This window comes from Erythrolamprus reginae, unplaced genomic scaffold (genome assembly GCF_031021105.1).
Source record: "Erythrolamprus reginae isolate rEryReg1 unplaced genomic scaffold, rEryReg1.hap1 H_8, whole genome shotgun sequence".
Taxonomy (NCBI): Eukaryota; Metazoa; Chordata; class Lepidosauria; order Squamata; family Dipsadidae; genus Erythrolamprus; species Erythrolamprus reginae.
Window position 1 is genome coordinate 819,918 of NW_027248536.1, and position 18,321 is coordinate 838,238.

General features: G+C 41.2%; 1 protein-coding gene across 2 annotated transcripts in view; it reads right to left on the reverse strand.

Annotated features, from left to right (window-relative positions):
• The window catches only part of LOC139155887 (DENN domain-containing protein 1B-like), a 241,947-nt gene that overhangs the window by 151,615 nt on the left and 72,011 nt on the right, over positions 1 to 18,321 (reverse strand). For both annotated transcript variants that reach the window (XM_070731234.1, XM_070731235.1), the window contains exon 4: positions 5,930 to 5,979. In XM_070731234.1, the coding sequence (XP_070587335.1) occupies positions 5,930 to 5,979 (50 nt within the window). The remainder of the gene's footprint in view (positions 1 to 5,929; positions 5,980 to 18,321) is intronic.

Consider the following 18,321-nt stretch of genomic DNA (forward strand, 5'->3'; position numbering starts at 1 on the left):
AGGCTCATGATTTAATTAAGACAACAGATGGAATCCTGAAATTATCATTCTATTTTCTAGAGTTTAATGTATATGTTTAAATTTCATATTTTCACTGAAAAATATATTCTACCTGTAATATTTAGTACATATGTCGTCTCCCCCCCCCCATCTTAATGCTGACCTTTCTTCTTCATCTGAAGCACAGCTGAGGTCTTCTTCCACACAGAGATACTGGGAAAAATCAGTGGGTTTATACCATGCCCCCTCCCCTTCCTGGAGTCTCTATCTCCCTGATGGCGAACCTATCGCACGCATGCCACAGGTGGCACAGCTCTCCGGACAATACCGGTATAAACAAAGAAATGCCTAAACCGGCAACCTGGAAGTGTGTTTTTTTGAACTTCTGGTTTGTCCACTGCTGGATTTTTTTTTTACCTCCACAGCTTCAGGAAAGCTTCCCTGAAGCATCTGGAGGACAAACCACCCTTTCCAAAAACTGAAAATCAGCTGGCCAGTGCACACATTCACTCTGGAGCTGACACATAGAAAAGTCTCACTAACCTTCCCATAAGGCTCTGTGTGCCACCTGTGGAATGCATGTGATAGGTTCGCCATCAGGAACAGAGAGACTCCTGGAAGGGGAGGGGGCATAGCCAGTCAAAAATCAGCTGGCCAGCACATGCATGTGCCCTGGAGTTGATCTATGGCAATGGTTCCCATACCGGCTAATGTGGCTCCAAATGCCACCTGAGGAATGTGTGTAACAGCTTTGCCATCACAGCTATATAACATGCTATTTATGTCTCCATAGTATAATTTTACCATTAAATCAAAGAAGTGGACTTATTATATAAATCAGCTGATGATAAGGAAGAAGTTGATGTCATGATGAAAAGAATTGAAAATTCTTTTCCACGGCTCCAAATAATAAAAATGTCATAAACATATATCTAATAAAGGAAGTAAATGCTACAAAAGTATTGATAACTGATGGAAATTATAAGTCCTATTAGCGGTGTCTCAAATTTGGTGAACATTACTGAATTAAGTGATTGTCAGTATTTATAGATGAATGCCAAATCATATTTGTCTAATAAATAAAAATTTGGGAATGCAATTAACTGATACTATTAAAATGAGTTTTCATATTTTTATCTCTTTTTTAACGTGTTACATTTGCTTAAATATTTTCAAAAATATTGGCTTTGAGATACTTTTTCTTGTGGAAAGATGACAAAAGAGATGAAATTGGTAGGAAAAAATTGTTTTGATTATTATTGCTTGCATAATTCTACCACTGTCTGACTAAGCAATAGAACAAACATGCCTCGCTAATGTAATATATGAAAACCCATAGAAGAGAAAGATTTGTAGTTCAGAGTTAAAATGTGGGGTCCTTGGTACTCTCTGAGCTTTCTTGCTTTCTTGCAGATGTTTCATTAACAAATTAGTAGTGCACCAAAAACCGTACAAATGAAAACCTCTTTCATTTCATAGTTCATTGTTTTTATTTATTTATTTATTTATTTATCACATTTATTTATTACATTGATTGATTGATTGATTGATTGATTGCATTTGTCTGCTGCCTAATGACAGTTCAGGAATTATATATCTAATTGCTGGTCACCATTCCATCAGAAAATGCTCAAATGAAGCTTTTAAAATAGCTTCAGAGAGGCAGGGGGGAAATCAGAAAGTCTTGTTGCCTCTTCAAAAAGCACTATTGGAACAACCACGATCTGGATGACTGAGATTATCCATAGACATCTTATTCTAATGGTTAAGGCACCAGACTAGAAAGTCAGATATCATTTTGGAATTTCAAATCTCAACAGGCTCAAGGTTGACTCAGCCTTCCATCGTGATTGTTAGGGGCAATATGCTGTAAAACCGCTTAGAGCTGTAAAGCACTATAAAGCGGTATGTGTCTAAGTGCTATTGCTACTTCTATTGCTATGTTAACACCCAGAAATCAGAGGGGCCAAGTTTGAAAATACTGCTCTTTACTCATGGTAATCATCTGGATTTGTTTTGTCCTACCTTTCTGCACATTTCTGTTTCTCAATTCCTTAATTCACACTGAGTTTCCAGCATGGCTTTCTATGCTGCCATTTTATGTTATGAATAGGATGTACATAATAAAAAATGGATGGGCTTTGATCACATAGCCAAAGCCTGTATTTTTATATAATCACATAGTCAATGCCTGTATCTTTACCCCCTGCATTATTGAATACAGTGGTACCTCATGATACGAACCCCTCATGATACGAACTTTTCGAGATACGAACCCGGGGTTTAAGATTTCTTTGCTTCGTCTTAAAAACACTTTCCGTCTTACGAACCTGAGCCCGGGTTCGTGGGCTCTCTTACTGCGCGTGCGCTCTTACTGACAGAGGGATTCCCCTGCCTTGTGACTGCCCCGATGGGATTTTCTATTCCTTTCCCCACCCGCCGGGATTCCCCGCTGAAGCACCCGGTCCAGATGCCCCCCTTCCTCATCCATCTGCATGCGGGAGGTGAAGTGCTGGAGGGGGAGGTGTCAGGCCGGCCCTCCTGCCTCCCCCCCAGCCAAAAACCCAAAGCCTCGCTGCCGCAGTCGCCGCTGCAGGAGACTTAAGCCTCCCGATCCTCTCCGCCCCTCGGCCATGGCCAGCAGAACTGCCTCCCAAGTGCTCTTGCCTGGCGGGAGGTGAAGTGCTGAAGGGTGTGTGTGTCAGGCCGGCCCTCCTGCCTTTCCCCCAGCCAAAAACCCAAAGCCTCGCTGCCTCAGCCGCCGCTGCAGGAGACTTAAGCCTCCCGATCCTCCTCGCCCCTTGCCCATGGCCGGCAGAACTGCCTCCCAAGTGCTCTTGCCTGGCGGGAGGTGAAGTGCTGGAGGGGGGGTGTAAGGCCGGCCCTCCTGCCTCCCCCCAAGATTCCTCTTCTACAAGCTTCAAACTCCGGAATCCCCCCTTTAGAAAAAATTAAAAGCTAATTTCCTTATTTTGAATCTAAAATGAGCAGGATATTTTTTTTGACAGTTCCCCTTCTAACGAAAACAGCCAAGCTCAAGGCACTGGAGTTTCTGCTCATTCAACCCAGGCTAGCGAGGCTCCGGATTCCCAGGGCGTGCTGCCTTGCCTGCCGGTTGCCTATCCCAATGCTGTGCATTCTTAACAACTTCCTCCTTTCCTTACTGTGGATTCTAAGTGTTCTGGCATCTACCGCTTGGAATTGAATCCGTGTCCAATTTTTAAAAAACTGGAGATGATTAGGAGAAAGAGGTTAATTCAATCCAGCCCAGCCACCTGTCCCGAGTGCCGTAGGGACAAAGCGAATTGCTCACTCAAGCCAGCACCTGAGAAGCTGACTGGAGCAGTGAGCCGGGGAAGCGGGCAGTCGGCAGGAGGCAAACAAAGTGCCAGGGAAAGCAGGAGGCAGAGGCGTGTGGATTCCGACGAGAGATCATGGGAGCCTCCGCATCGAAAGCGGCCGCCAGGAGGGCTGGGTGCTGGCTAAGCCAAGCTTCCCAGCCGGCTGTTGTGGAGGTGAGGGGGGCGCAGCATCAGGAGCTTCTCCCCGAGCTTCTCCCCACCGATCGGGAGGGCAAGGACACCGTGGGGAGAAACTCCTGACACCCCCTTCGTCACCACAGCAGCTTCTGCTGGCTGGGAAGCTTGGCTTTGTATGAAGCTTGGTGGGGCCGGAGGGGCCTCCGGACCTGGAGAATTGACACTCCCCCAGCGCTTCGTCACAGAAAGCTTTCAAGAAGGGTGGGAGCGCCGCCGGTTGACAAACCGCAAGGCAGCTTCCCTCACGTGTCAATGCACTCACGAGGCTCCCTCCAGGCAGCCTGTGCTGTCTCTCCCCCCCTCCACCCCCCCCAACAAGGATCCGAATGCCGGCAGCAATGAGGCAAAAGGGGTGAATTTTTGGGCTTGCACGCATTAATCGCTTTTCCATTGATTCCTATGGGAAACATTGTTTCATCTTACGAACGTTTCACCTTACGAACCTCCTCCTGGAACCAATTAAGTTCGTAAGATGAGGTATCACTGTAGTTAGAATTATTTGTTTGTATCACACTTTTATTATTTTTGCAAATAACTCAAGGCAACAAACATATCCAACACACCTTTCCCCTCCCCGAGTATGCGGAGAGGGTGCGGCATACAAATCTAATAAATAATAATACTAATAAATAAATAATATTTCTCCAAAACAACTCTGAGGAATGGGTTGGTTCAGAGAGGATGACTGGCCTAATGTCAGCCATCCTCTCTTGGCGTTCTTGACTAGGGTAGGACTTGAACTCACGATCTCCCATTTTCTAACTCAGTATTTATTTATTTATTTATTTGTTTGTTTGTTTGTTTGTTTATTTATTTATTAGATTTGTATGCCGCCCCTCTCCGTAGACTCGTAGTACTTTAACCATTAGACCAAACTACCTTTCCTTTCTTCTCTCATTTCCCAATTGTTCATGTACCAACCTTAACATAAGTAATACTTACTAGATTAACTTAAAAGTTCACATTAATTCCTCATTAATTTTAATTACACTTGGTTATTTGAACTTTCAACTTACCCTCATTTCAAAACACAGTGGTACCTCTACTTATGAACATAATTTGTTCCGTGACCAGGTTCTTAAATAGAAAAATTTGTAAGAAGAAGCAATTTTTCCCATAGGAATCAATGTAAAAGCAAATAATGTATGCGATTGGGGAAACCACAGGGAGGGTGCAGGCCCTGTTTCCTCCCAGGAGATTCCTAGAGAAGCCCCACGGAGGCTTCTCCCTGCCTTTTCTGGTTACAATTTCGGAGGTTCACATTTGTAAGTGGAAAATGGTTGTTGAGAAGAGGCAAAAAAATCTTGAACACCCAGTTATCTAGAAGAGTTCATAAGTAGAGGCGTTTGAAGGTAGAGGTACTACTGTACTATATCTTTAATAAAGACACAGAATGATTAGTATTTGGAAGCTAAGGAAAAACAAGTAATTTATAGCAAGAATTGGCTAACTTAAATCATTTTAAATAATCTCCTCAAATGTTTCTTAAGTTACGAAAAAAATCTTATGCAGGTTAAATATCCATAATTAGATTCAACTTTATGGGATAGAACTAATCCTGTAGTAACAGATTGTTTGTATTTGAGAAATTTTTAGAGTCAAATCTTTGTCTGGCCGTGAAGTTCAAAAGGTGTTTCTTCCTGACATGTGCCCTCCAACTGAATTAAAAAATTGTAAAGAATTCTGTCCATTGAATTCTAGTAGTTAAAAAAATCTCCAATGACTAATCAGCTAACATGTAATTAAGCATTTCATTAAGCCTGCACAGAGTTCCACATGGAACAACAATTCTGCTAAGTTGGTGTCATAACAGCCATTCTCAGAAGAGGTTTTCTTCCTATGACAAAGTGAGGAGCAATGCCTCTTCTAATGGCTTCTGTAACCCACTTTAAAAAAAAAGATTAAAAATAATGAATGATTTTCTTTTAAAATCTACTGCTTAATAAACTGAAAACAAATGCTTGCCCTACCAAACTATTAAATATGAATAAATATTGCGGACATATTTAAAATTAAAGTACTATAGTCAGAACATATCTGTACAATCTTTAAGAGATATTTCAATTGGAACTTCTTATGTATACTTGTTTTGATGGCTGGAAGGAATTTAATATACAGTTACAATGTCTTATCAATTTTATATTTATATAAGAAATGCATGCTAAAGATTTATGGCTATGTATTAAAATCCTAAAAGCGTACTAAAATCATACTGCCTACTACGAAAGATATAAATTAAAATTTACAATTCAGAAAACACTTTACCTCTTAATTATTTTAATACAGTGCTTCAATCTATTCAATACTTTCCTATGAAAATCAATATTTTACCGCACAAATTGTGTTCAGTGCCTCAACCTCACTTATTGAAAACCCGTGATAAGACATACCTTGTAATGTCAAAAGGAAAGCAGAATTTAGGTATACTCTGGAGGATTGCCTGTAAAAGCAAAAAAAAAAAAAGTTATATGTATTTAACTATTATCTAAATATGCCTGTAATTTTTTTTCCCAGAAAAAAATCAAGCTATATTTGACAGGAAGAGGAAACTATGCTGCATGTTCCTGGATTAAAATAATTGATTATTAAAAGGGAATTAAGTTTGTGCTTTGGCAGATTGCAAAGACAATACCATAGAAACCCCAGGACGAAAAGGCCTGGCCTGAAGGGTATTAACACCCTTCACATCCCTGCTGGGATTCCCTTCAACAAGGCCATATGGATTTTACAAGAAGCACCGTACCATATGGGTAGGCCACGTCTGCTGCTACTTGTACTACAGACTAGCCATAGGGACTTCTGACAGATCCTGGCTCAAAAATAAAAATGTTGTTTCAATTAAAATGCACGCAGAGGAAAGGGAACTAAGTTGACATTTTATGAGCAAATGTTTTTAAAATTGGACAGATTTAACCCTTTAGGATAGCAGCAAGGTTCAAAATTACCTGCCAATTAAAAAGAAAATACCTGTAATTTTATAGAAATAATACACCTATTTCTTCCTGTTAGGTTTGACATGCTACTCAGCTATTCACTTCTAATTACATAAATGGCATATACTGGTTTGCAAGTTCATTATAAAGGGAAGAAAAATAGAATAAAAGAAGCAGTTACAACTATCAAGAGTTTGATGCCACTATGACAGAACAAGAATAATAATAATGATTATTTTTATTGTTTGTTTATATATTTGTTTTTACTTACTTACTTACTTACTTACTTACTTACTTACTTACTTACTTACTTACTTACTTACTTACTTACTTACTTATTGGATTTGTATGCCGCCCCTCTCCATAGACTCGGGGCGGCTAACAACAGTAATAAAAAACAGCATGTAAATCCAATACTAAACCAACTAAAAAACCCTTATTGTAAAACCAAACATACATACAAACAAACATATCATGCATAAATTGTAAAGGCCTAGGGGGAAAGAATATCTCAGTTCCCCCATGCCTGATGGCAGAGGTGGGTTTTAAGGAGCTTACGAAAGGCGAGGAGGGGTGGGGGCAATTCTAATCTCCGGGGGAGTTGGTTCCAGAGGGTCGGGGCCACCACAAAGAAGGCTCTTCCCCTGGGCCCCGCCAAACAACATTGTTTTGTTGATGGGACTCAGAGAAGGCCCACTCTGTCGGACCTAACTAGTCGCTGGGATTCGTGCAGCAGAAGGAGGTCCCTGAGATAATCTGGTCCGGTGCCATGAAGGGCTTTATAGGTCATAACCAACACTTTGAATTGTGACCGGAAACTGATTGGCAACCAATGCAGACTGCATCATCATGATGATGATGATGATGATGATTATTATTATTATTATTATTATTATTATTTGTATGCCGCCCCTCTCCGAAGACTTGGGGTGGCTCACAGAGGATTGGGACCAGTAGTGGATTCTAAAATCCAGTGCTACCGGTGCTACTAATTCATAGAACCGGACCAAACTGGGAGCAACCCACTGTTGATTGGCATTATTCCCTTTTTTCAGCTATAGTACCAATATTCACACAGATTTAAATGAGGATTTTTTGGTAACATTAAGGTACAATGCACTGAAAAGATTAATACTAAAATAAAGTTTCTGCTTGAACATGTACAATCTAAGCTTTGTCAGAGAGAACTGACAGGACTTTGTATTTGACATGATAGTTATGCTATCTCTGTATTTCCATGCAGCCACTAGAAGGCTAGGAAAGTACATTTACTGCAATAATTAGAAAGCCATATATATGAAGAACTAGTCCCTCTAACTGCAGCATCCTCCCATCCATGTAAAAGTTATTTGCCATGCTGGGCCCCTTCCTCCCACTTCCTGAATCAATGGCTGTTAGCTGCTCCTTTCTCGGCTTGAAGTTTCCTGCCATCTGTTTTGTCTTGTTAATAAAATGGCTTCCTAAATCAGGAGAATCAGAGATTCCACCTTTTTTCCCTCTCAGTCATGGCAGGAAGAAAGAGCCTAAAGACTACAAAGCTGGGACAACCAATGAAACAGCTAAGACTGGTGCAGGAGAGAAGAAAGTGAGCCATGGTGAAAATGGAGGAGAGGATTTTCTTTATTTTAAATTACCCCACGAAACAATTCAGAACTATTTGCCCGGAATTATTTGTTTAAATGGCACCTAAGCCTTTTGGGATGTGCTGAAGAAATACCTAATCAGAAAGGAAAGTTGCTGGAGAAGAAATAATAGACTTTGAAATAAACAGAATAGGGACTCCTAAACAGGGAAGAAGCCTAGTAGGATGGCATTTTTGGAAATATTGAAATTATCTATACACAAAACGTACTCTGCTGATAAATTTGTCTGAACAATAAAAAGAAATCTAAGTGGAGAATGCCACCTCCTGACAAAAAGGGAAACTACAAAGAAGTGATTGGGGCTTTTGGATCACCTCTGGGTGTATTCGAAAATAACTCAAAGCTTAAAGCCTAAATAAATAGCTCTTGGACTGTGGGTTGAAAATTAATTTTCAACAAAAAAAATAAAATAAGACATTTAAAAAGAAGAAATGAGTGGAATTGTTCAGGAGATGGATTACTTTTTTCAAAATACAAAAGACATAAAGGACAAAGGATTTAAGAACATTATGGAAAAAGGGGAAAATATTATACAAGGGATGATGGTTACAGACCAAGTTGTCCAGGAAAGTGAGGAGCAAAAAGAAGACATAAACGAGGAAGAAGACAGAGCGGAGATTACAATGAAAATAATAGTGATTGATGAATTAAATCAGGTGGGAAACATACAAACAGAGTTGGAAGATGCCTGAAGGGGAGGCAGGTACTTCAGTAGAAATTTTAGAAAATAAAAGGTAGATGAATAGAGGTGGGAGGAACACTTAGATTGGATTCCCAAAAAATAAACATAGCTGGAGACTTAAGAAAGGAATGGGGAGACAAGTAAAGAAAATAAAGAGGAGCAATTGAATAATAATAATTAATATTAATAATTTATTAGATTTATATGTCGCCCCTCTCTGAGGATCGGGGCAGCTCACAATAACAACAATAACAGTATAGTACAAATCTAATAGTTAAAATGTACTGATGATACCTCACCCCATGCCTTTGGATGATCTCACCTAGCAGTTTCATGTATATTAAGTAGCAGGGGGTAGAGGACCGACCCCTGAGGCACCCCACAAGGGAGAAACCTAGAGGTCGACCTCTGACACCCCACTAACACCGAATGTGACTGGCCAGAGAGGTAGGAGGAAAACCACTGTAAAACAGTCCCAACCCCTCCAGCCAGCACAGAAGGATACCATGGTCAATGGTATCGAAAGCCACTGAGAGGTCAAGAAGCACCAGGACAGAGGATAAACCCCTGTCCCGGGCCCGACAGAGATCATCCATCAGCGTAACCAAAGCAGTTTCCATGCTGTAGCTGGGCCTGAATCCTGATTGCTGAGGGCCTAGATAATCGGCTACTTCCAAGGACCGCAGGAGCTGGAGCGCCACCACCTTCTCGACAACCTTCCCCATAAAGGGAAGGTTGGAGACTGGACAATAGTTATTAAATATGGCTGAGTCCAAGGAAGGCTTCTTGAGGAGGGGGTGCACAAATGCCTCCTTGTAGGGAGCCGGGAAGGACAATCTCCTGGACCCAGCTCCATGTCACCTCCCTGCTGGTCGAAACCAACCAGGAGGGACACGGATCCAGTAAACAGGTGGCAGAATTCACAGCTCCAATGGCCTTGTCCACTTCATCAGGTGTCACCAGGTCAAACTCCTCCCAGACAGGTGGACAAGGATGGGCCCCAGTCACCTTGACTGACTCGTTGTCAGCCAACACTGCAGTCCAACTGGAGTCAAGGTCCGTCCGATTCTGAGCAATTTTATAGCAAAAAATGAGTTAAAGTCCTTGGCACTGGCCTGTAAGGGCTCCCAAGCTTTCCCCTGATTTAGAAGAGAGCAGGTCTTCAGTAATCCTAGGCAGTTCCATTCCGTTGTTCACTTTCTCCCCAAAACTGGCTGCTCTGATCACTCAGTTCTCTCGGTCTACTACCGGCTGACACTCTCGACTCCACTCGGTGGCCCCAGCTCGCCTCGGCCTCCTTCCTGCCCCCCCGGCCGACTGAAGTAACAAAGTGGTCAAGAAATGATAGATAGATGATTATTGTTTTCTTTCTTTATTGTTGTTCCACTTTCCTCTCCTTCCTTTAAAGTATTGCAACTAAAGTATAAACTGAGCAAGAGATAATGGATGGAGGATTCCATTTCTTTTATCACTGTTTGAGTTGTCTTTTTTTCATTCTTCCTCTCTACTTTCTTTTCTTTTCTCATTTTTTTAGGGAGATGACATTATTAGAGTAAAATAGGAAAGAAAGAAAAAGGTTTTTTAATATAGGGTGACATGATTTAATAGCTAAAGTATGTGACAAAAATAAAGGGAATATTAATGTATATATTTTTGTTTGATAAAATGAAAGTAAATAAGAAATGAGTGGAATACTTGAATAATGATGGGTTATAATTTAATATAGATGTGTATTGTAATTAGAAATATGTAAGGTGACTGAATATAATAATAAAGTTTAATGTGATTAGTTTTATTTGTAATGGAATACATGGTGCCCAGGTATCACACTGTTCATGCATTGATTTGACATTTTTATAAAAATAAATAATAAAAAGCTTAATCTAAAAAAAGAAAAGAAGAATGCCTGCATTTTCTTTAAATTACTAATATAAAATTAGTATTTCACATGGGGAATGGGTAAGAGAAATTTGGAGGAAACTGGCTAGTTACATTAGATAAACACAGATTTGGGTAGTGTGACAGAAATGTTTCACAAATAATTGTTTTCTTACTGGATGAACTTTAATTATAGACCCCAGTTAAGAATTTTACAACTTCAATGTAAGAAAGGTTAATAGAAAAACTGGGAAATATACATCCTGTATTGTATGAGAACTAATATAGCTTGAAAAAAATTCACTCCTACAAGCATATGTCTTATGTTCTCAGTTCTTAGGGTATGATTAACAACATCAGGGAAAATATACATTTCTCATTATTGGATTTCAGTTATATTAATTGCCATAACCTGTTATTCCTGGGAAATTTTAATTTCCATTATAGGGCTGCAGTTTCATATTAATTCTTTGTGTGAGCATATTCTTTCACAGCTATATTTAGCTAATCTTCCACCTTAGACTTCAGGTTCTACATCAGATGCAAAACTTGTACTGATAGAAATATGAAAGCCACAAAAAATTGGTAAAATCACTATAAAAAGAAAAGGAAATGGAAGAAAATGCATGTTCAAAAGCCTGATTACTGTTTTTTATTATTTATTTATTTATTTATTATTTCTTCAATTTCTATGCCGCCCAACTCCCTAGGGACTCTAGGTGGCTCACAGCAAAAATATAAAACCTCAATAATAGTACCAAAACCTCTATAAACAGTTTAAAAACAATTTAAAATATAAACAGTTAAACTTCTGTATACCATTCATGGCAGGATCTCACTGGTTACCACCATAAGATCAATAACCCCAGGTCTGTGAGAAAAGCCACACGGAAGGCCAATTGGGTAGTCCAGCTCTCAGGATGTAACTGGTTCCAGAGAGATGGGGCAGCCACAGAGAAGGCCCTCTCCCACAGATCCACCAGCTGTTTAGCTGATGGGATCCAGAGAAGACTAACTCTGTGGGACCTTACCGGTCGCTGGGAGCTATGTGGTAGAAGGCAGTCTTGAAGATAGTCTGGCCCTATGCCAGGTAAGGCTTTAAAGGTAATGACCAACACCTTGAATTGCATCCAAAGACCAATAGGGAACCAGCCCATTTTGCAGAGGATTGGTGTAATGTGGGTATATCTTGGTGCACCCACAACAACTCATGCAGCTGCATTCTGGACCAGCAGTAGTCTCTGAACACTCCCTCAGGGTAGCCCATGTAAAACGTGTTGCAATAATCTAACTGTGAGGTGGCAAGGGCATCAGTGACTGTGAGATGAAGCTTCTAATCCAAGTAGGGTCGCAATTGCTGCAGTAGGCGAACCTATGCAAAGATCCTCCTAGCTACAGCTGTCAAATGTTGGTCTATTCTTAGCTGTGAGTCTAGGTGGACATTAAAATTGCGAACCTGTTCCGAGGAGAGCAATTTCACCTCCCCTCCTTTTGGAGGCAATACCCACAGCCATTTGGTCTTGTCAGTTTTAAGTCTGAGCCTGATAACTCCCATCCAGACTCTCACAGTCTCCATATCCACTGCTTCACTGAACTGACACGGGGTGAAGATATATAACTGGGTGTCATCAGCATATTGCTAATACCTGACCCCGTCTCCCAGTGATTTCATGTAGATATTAAATAGGAAAGAGGACCGAACCCTGAAGGACCCTGCAAAAGAGGGGTCTAGGGTTCGACCTCTGTCCTCCTACCAACACTGAAAGCAACCAGCCAGAGAGATAGGAGGAGAACTACCGCAACACAGTGCCTCCCACTCCCAACTCTCTTAGTCGTTACAGAAGGATACCATGGTCAATGGTATCAAAAGCAGCTGAGAAGTCAAGTGGCATCAGGAACTTGAATGCCACAAAGGGTAGGTTGGAGACAAAATGAAAGTTCTTTAATTCTGCTGGATCCAGGGACGGCTTCTTGAGGAGGGGCCTCACAACCACTTCCTTTAATGATTGCGTGAAGGACCCCTCCTTCAAGGAAGTATTAACCAAAGCCTAGAGCCAGCCTCATGACACCTCCCTGCTGGCTGAAACCAACCAGGAGGAGCACAGGTCAAATAAACACATGGAGGAACTTGTCACTCCCACAGCCTTGTCCACATCCTCAGGAGTCACAGGATCAAATTCATCCTACATAATAATACCTGCCCCTTTCATCTCGGTCAGAATTGCCCAGAGACCAAGTCCATCTGAAGCTGGGCGACTTTGTCCAACAGAAACTGAACAAATTCCTCATCTCTACCCTGCAAAGGCTCCTCCATTCCCTCTACATTGAGAAGGGAACGAGTCACCCTAAAGAGGGCAGCTGGGTGCGAATCAGCGGATGCAATAAGTGCGGGAAAATGTGAACATTTTGCTATTTGTATCGGCACTAAATAAGTCCTAATAAAGGCTCTTAACCGTGTTCAGTCAGATTCGGAGTTACTGGTTCTCCAGTGTTGCTCTAGACTCTCTTTTGGCACTTCACCTCCCAGAGCTCCTCGGTAAACCATGAAGCTTTCCTGGATTCACCGCCATGGAGAGGTCGCAAAGGTGCAATCCATCCAGTGCTCCAAATGTTGCCCTATTCCAGGCTGCTATCAGGGACTCAGCTGGATTGTGGACAAGAGACTCAGGTATTTCCCCAAGCTCCCTCTGGAACCCTAAAAGGTCCAATAGGCATCTGGGGCAGAACCACTTAATCGGCTCCCTCTCCCTGCAATGGGGGAGTGGGACCTTAATGTCTAACCTCAGCAGGAAATGATCTGACCATGACAAGGGAGAAGCATCTATACCCCTTAATTCCAGTTCATATCTCAACTGCCCCGAGAAGAACACTAGGTCAAGTGTGCCCCCCCCCCGTGAGTCAGACCCTGAACTACTTGGGACACATCCATGGTTGTCATGGAAGCCATGAACTCCTGAGCTGCGTCCAAGGATTCGCCAAGCGATGGTAAGCTGAATCCCCCAGCACCATAAGCCTGGGGAACTCCACCGCCAGCTCGGCGACCATCTCTAGCAGCACAGGCAGGGTTGTTGTAACGCAGTTAGGAGGCATGTATGTCAACAACAAACCGAACTGAAACCATGAGTCCAACCTCAAAAGGAGAGATTCACATCCAACAAACTCTGGGGCAGGGATCCTGCGAGGACAAAGATTCTTCCGGACAATAATTGCCACTCCTCCACCCCTTTCCTGGCTGATTCAATACCTGAAACCCATCAGGGCAAATCTCCTAGAGGGGAACATCCTCCTCATGGCCCTGCCAGGACTCATTAAACATACCAGGTCTTCCCCCTCCTCCAGGAGTAAATCTCAAACAAGGGGGGCCTTGTTAACAACAGATTAAGCAGCAACGTGAGACCAGGGCCCTGATATCCCATGTCACCAGATGTACGAGACAAAACCGATGAACCAGAATCAGAGGGGCCAGAACAAATAATCATTCTTAGACAGCGAGTCCTAGTTCCCCGAGAGCAGCTTACCCTTCGGCTCCCGCCATATCTACCTCTCCCAGTCATAATTGTGATACTCCAGCTCTCCAACATCCCTGAGATCCCCTCCCCCACCCCAACGACCTCCCTCCTCCCTGGCAGGTAAGGTATCCCACTCACATCGAGCAGGTTTTATTAAGTGCTAGCCCCAGCAAGGCAATGCTAGAATTTTATTCGAACCTTCCAATATACATTTTCAAGAAAGATTCTCTCCATTTTATGAAGCAGCAGTAAAATCAGATTGTAATACCTTACTTAAGAGATAGCAAATTAATGCTAGCCGCATAAAAAAAGAGGCAAAGTAATAAATATACAGTGGTACCTCGAGATACGAGTTTAATTCGTTCCGGAGCTGGGCTCTTAAGTCGAGCAGCTCTTATCTCGAACGACTTTTCCCCATAGGAATTAATGTAAATAATTTTAATTGGTTCCAGCCCTCAAAAAACTCACAAAGTTAGTCTAAATTATGCAGAAAGACATGTTTTTAATGAAGAAATGTACATGTACATATAAATGAATAATGAAGTTTCTTTCACTTAACTTGTAAACTTTCTTAAACTTTTAAATTTACATATGTTCAACTTCTCTGCCACCCAATCCTGTAGGACAGAGGTCCCCAACCCTTTTTGCACCAGGGACCGGCTTTAAGCGATCAAGAGAGGAATGGGTGAATGAATGGACGGAGGGTGGGAAGGAAGGAGGGAAAGAGGGAAGGGACAGGAACAGAGGAAGGAAGCAAGGAAACTTATGAAAGGGGAGAGTAAGAGAGGAATGAGTGAAGGGAGGGAGGGAGGGAAGAAGGTGGGAAGGAGAAAGAAAAGAAGAAATAGAGGAAGGGAAGGTAAAAGAGAGAAAGAAAAAGAGCAAGAAAGAAAGAAAGAAAGAAAGAAAGAAAGAAAGAAAGAAAGAAAGAAAGGGGGAAGGGACAGGAACAGAGGAAGGAAGCAAGGAAACTTATGAAAGGGGAGAGTAAGAGAGGAATGAGTGAAAGGAGGGAGGGAGGGAAGAAGGTGGGAAGGAGAAAGAAAAGAAGAAATAGAGGAAGGGAAGGTAAAAGAGAGAAAGAAAAAGAGCAATAAAGAAAGCTGCAAGCACCCCCTGAGCCCCCCAGGCCGGCTGCAACCTTTTAAAACACGCGCGCCGCTTCGCAGCTGTCTCCTGAAACCGAACGCGGAAGTTAGCGTTTGGCTTCAGGAGACAGCTCCTTGGCGCTTGTATCTCGAATTTGGGCTTGTAAGTAGAACAAAAATATCTCTCCCCTCCCAGCTCTTATCTCGAGTTGCTCTTAAGTAGAGCAGCTCTTATGTCGGGGTTCCACTGTATTAAAATGCTACATAACTTATTAAACTTATTATAATAGGGAATTCTGTGTTCTCCCTCCCCCCTCCCCCCCAACAATATTAGTATTTTAGACTCTAGGTTTTCACGGTAATAAATACAAGTTTTCTTTAACAAACCACCATAAACTATATTTCTTTGCAATATTGATTAGTAAGCACATAAGATTCTATCTCTAAGGAATTGTATTTGCAGGCATTTGTAACATCCCTGTTACATTTTCTGATCTTCCATAAAATGAGAACACACAGAAAAGAGGAAAAACAGACATTATTGTATTTCACTGTGATAGATATATCAGCCCTTTCTGCAACACTGTAAGGGGCAAACTAACTCAATACCTTTCTTTCCATCCCTCCCCCATCCACGTGTGTGTGTGTGTGTGTGCATACATACACACACACTGCTGCAAAATATGGCCTCAGCTCGCTTCCCAACTGGCAGGATCATCCCTCAGGGGACAAGTCTTTAAACCTCCGCACTCTTTAAAATTCAGCCAGCCAGCAAGTCTATACACTGGTGTATAAACAGTATAGGAGGAAAAAAAAATCCTCTCAGCTTATGTCAATGACAAAGCAACTCAGCAGTTGACTGTTTCTCCCCTGACAGTATAAGCCAGATCAATAGATGGAAGGCTACCTAGGTTGTAAAGATCAGTTCTCTGCTTTAATTACAGGTGTTATTCAGATTTTACAACAAAGGAAATTAAGATGCTATTCAGAATGTTTCTTAAGATTTAATATGAAATCAGCTGAACAATTAAATTAAGGAATATTTGTAGAAAGTATACCCATTTGAAAGTTGACTGTATAACACTGAAATACCCTTGATGACAGAGAGTGTTTCTACAGAAGACGAAAAGCCATTAAACATATATTTAAGTCTTGCCTTGACTACTATCAGATCAATTTGACATTCTGGTAAAGAATTTCTGTAACTAGTGCTATAAAGAGACACTGTTATATATATATATATATATATATATATATATATATATATATATATATATATATATATATAGATAGATATATAGATATATAGATATATAGATATAGATATAGATATAGATATAGATATAGATATAGATATAGATATAGATATAGATATATATATAGATATATATATAGATATATATATAGATATATATATATAGATATAGATAGATAGATAGATAGATAGATAGATAGATAGATAGATAGATAGATATAGATATAGATATAGATATAGATATAGATATAGATATAGATATAGATATAGATATAGATATATAAAATATATATATATTTTCTTGGTAATGATACCAGTAAGAAAGAAAAGGTGTCTATGAGTTAATAGAGTTAAAGTCCTTCATGGCATCGGACCAGAATATCTCCGAGACCGCCTTCTGCCGCACGAATCCCAACGATCGATTAGGTCCCACAGAGTGGGCCTTCTCCGGGTCCCGTCAACTAAACAATATCGGTTGGCAGGCCCCAGGGGAAGAGCCTTCTCTGTGGGGGCCCCGACTCTATGGAACCAGCTCCCCCCAGAGATTAGAACTGCCCCTACCCTCCTTGCCTTTCGCAAACTCCTTAAAACCCACCTTTGTTGTCAGGCATGGGGGAACTGAGATATCTCCCTCGGGCCTATACAATTTATGTATGGTATGCTTGTGTGTATGTCTGTTTAATAATGGTTTTTTTAATATTTTAAATTGTAAATCATTAGATTTGTTATAAACTGTTTTTATTGTGTTGTGAGCCGCCCCGAGTCTACGGAAAGGGGCGGCATACAAATCTAATAAATAAAGAAAATAAAATAAATAATATACCAGGACTAGATCATGGTCATTCAAATGCATTTTGCAACTTTCTTGCAACCAGAAAAAAATTTAAACTATACTTAAAGATTGAAGCTGTCAGACAAACCAGCCTATGATTTTGCTTATTAAAAGTAGCTTCGTTTTGTTTTGTTTTGTTTTTTGTTTATTTTCCTTTTTGTTACGTTTTGTAAATGGGTATATATATATTTTAAATCAATTAAAAATTCCAAAACAAAGAAAAAAAAGAAGTAGCTTTAAAATGTCACAATTAAATTAATTTATTTTAATTTATCTAATTTATAAGCCGCCCTTCTTCCAGACTCTAGGAAACCCAACTCCTTCCAGACTCTAGGAAACCCAACTCCCAGTGCCGCTGCAGCTTGCAATTGCTGAAGAAATAGTGCAAGAGCAGGAACCCAGTTCTCTCAGTGTTGCCATGACCTACAAATGTTGTGAGAGTGGGAGTCCTGCTCTCCCAGCACCGCTGCCAGTTGCACTCCAAACAAATTGGCATGAGAGCGTAATTTCAGCTCTCCAAGTGCCTCAGAGGCTGCCAAGTCCTCAGAGTTTGTCCCGGCATGCTGGGCTGTGACTCTGGAGCCACCCTGAGAAGAGAAGCTGATGTGGTGGTGGCAACTGTGCCAGCAGACCGGGAAAACCAGTTCACCCATTGGCAGAAGAATAAAGGTGGGGGAACAGTTGCCCGAACTTACCAGAGAATCCTGCAGGACAGATTGAATTCTGGATTCTGCCCAACCTATAAGCAATTCGATGGCGGTCAGCCTGGATCCCCAGGGGAGACCAACACATTCGCCAGCAGCTGTAGGATTGCTATGAAAGCCCAAGGGCTGTAATGTAGTAAAAAGTCTCCTTTTTTCCTGCTCCCAATTTTTCAGCTTCTCAATGGTTGAAAATTCCAAGCTGAAAGATTATACTCCGATCAATTTGTCAAAGCAAATTAACACACGTCTATCTAGCTA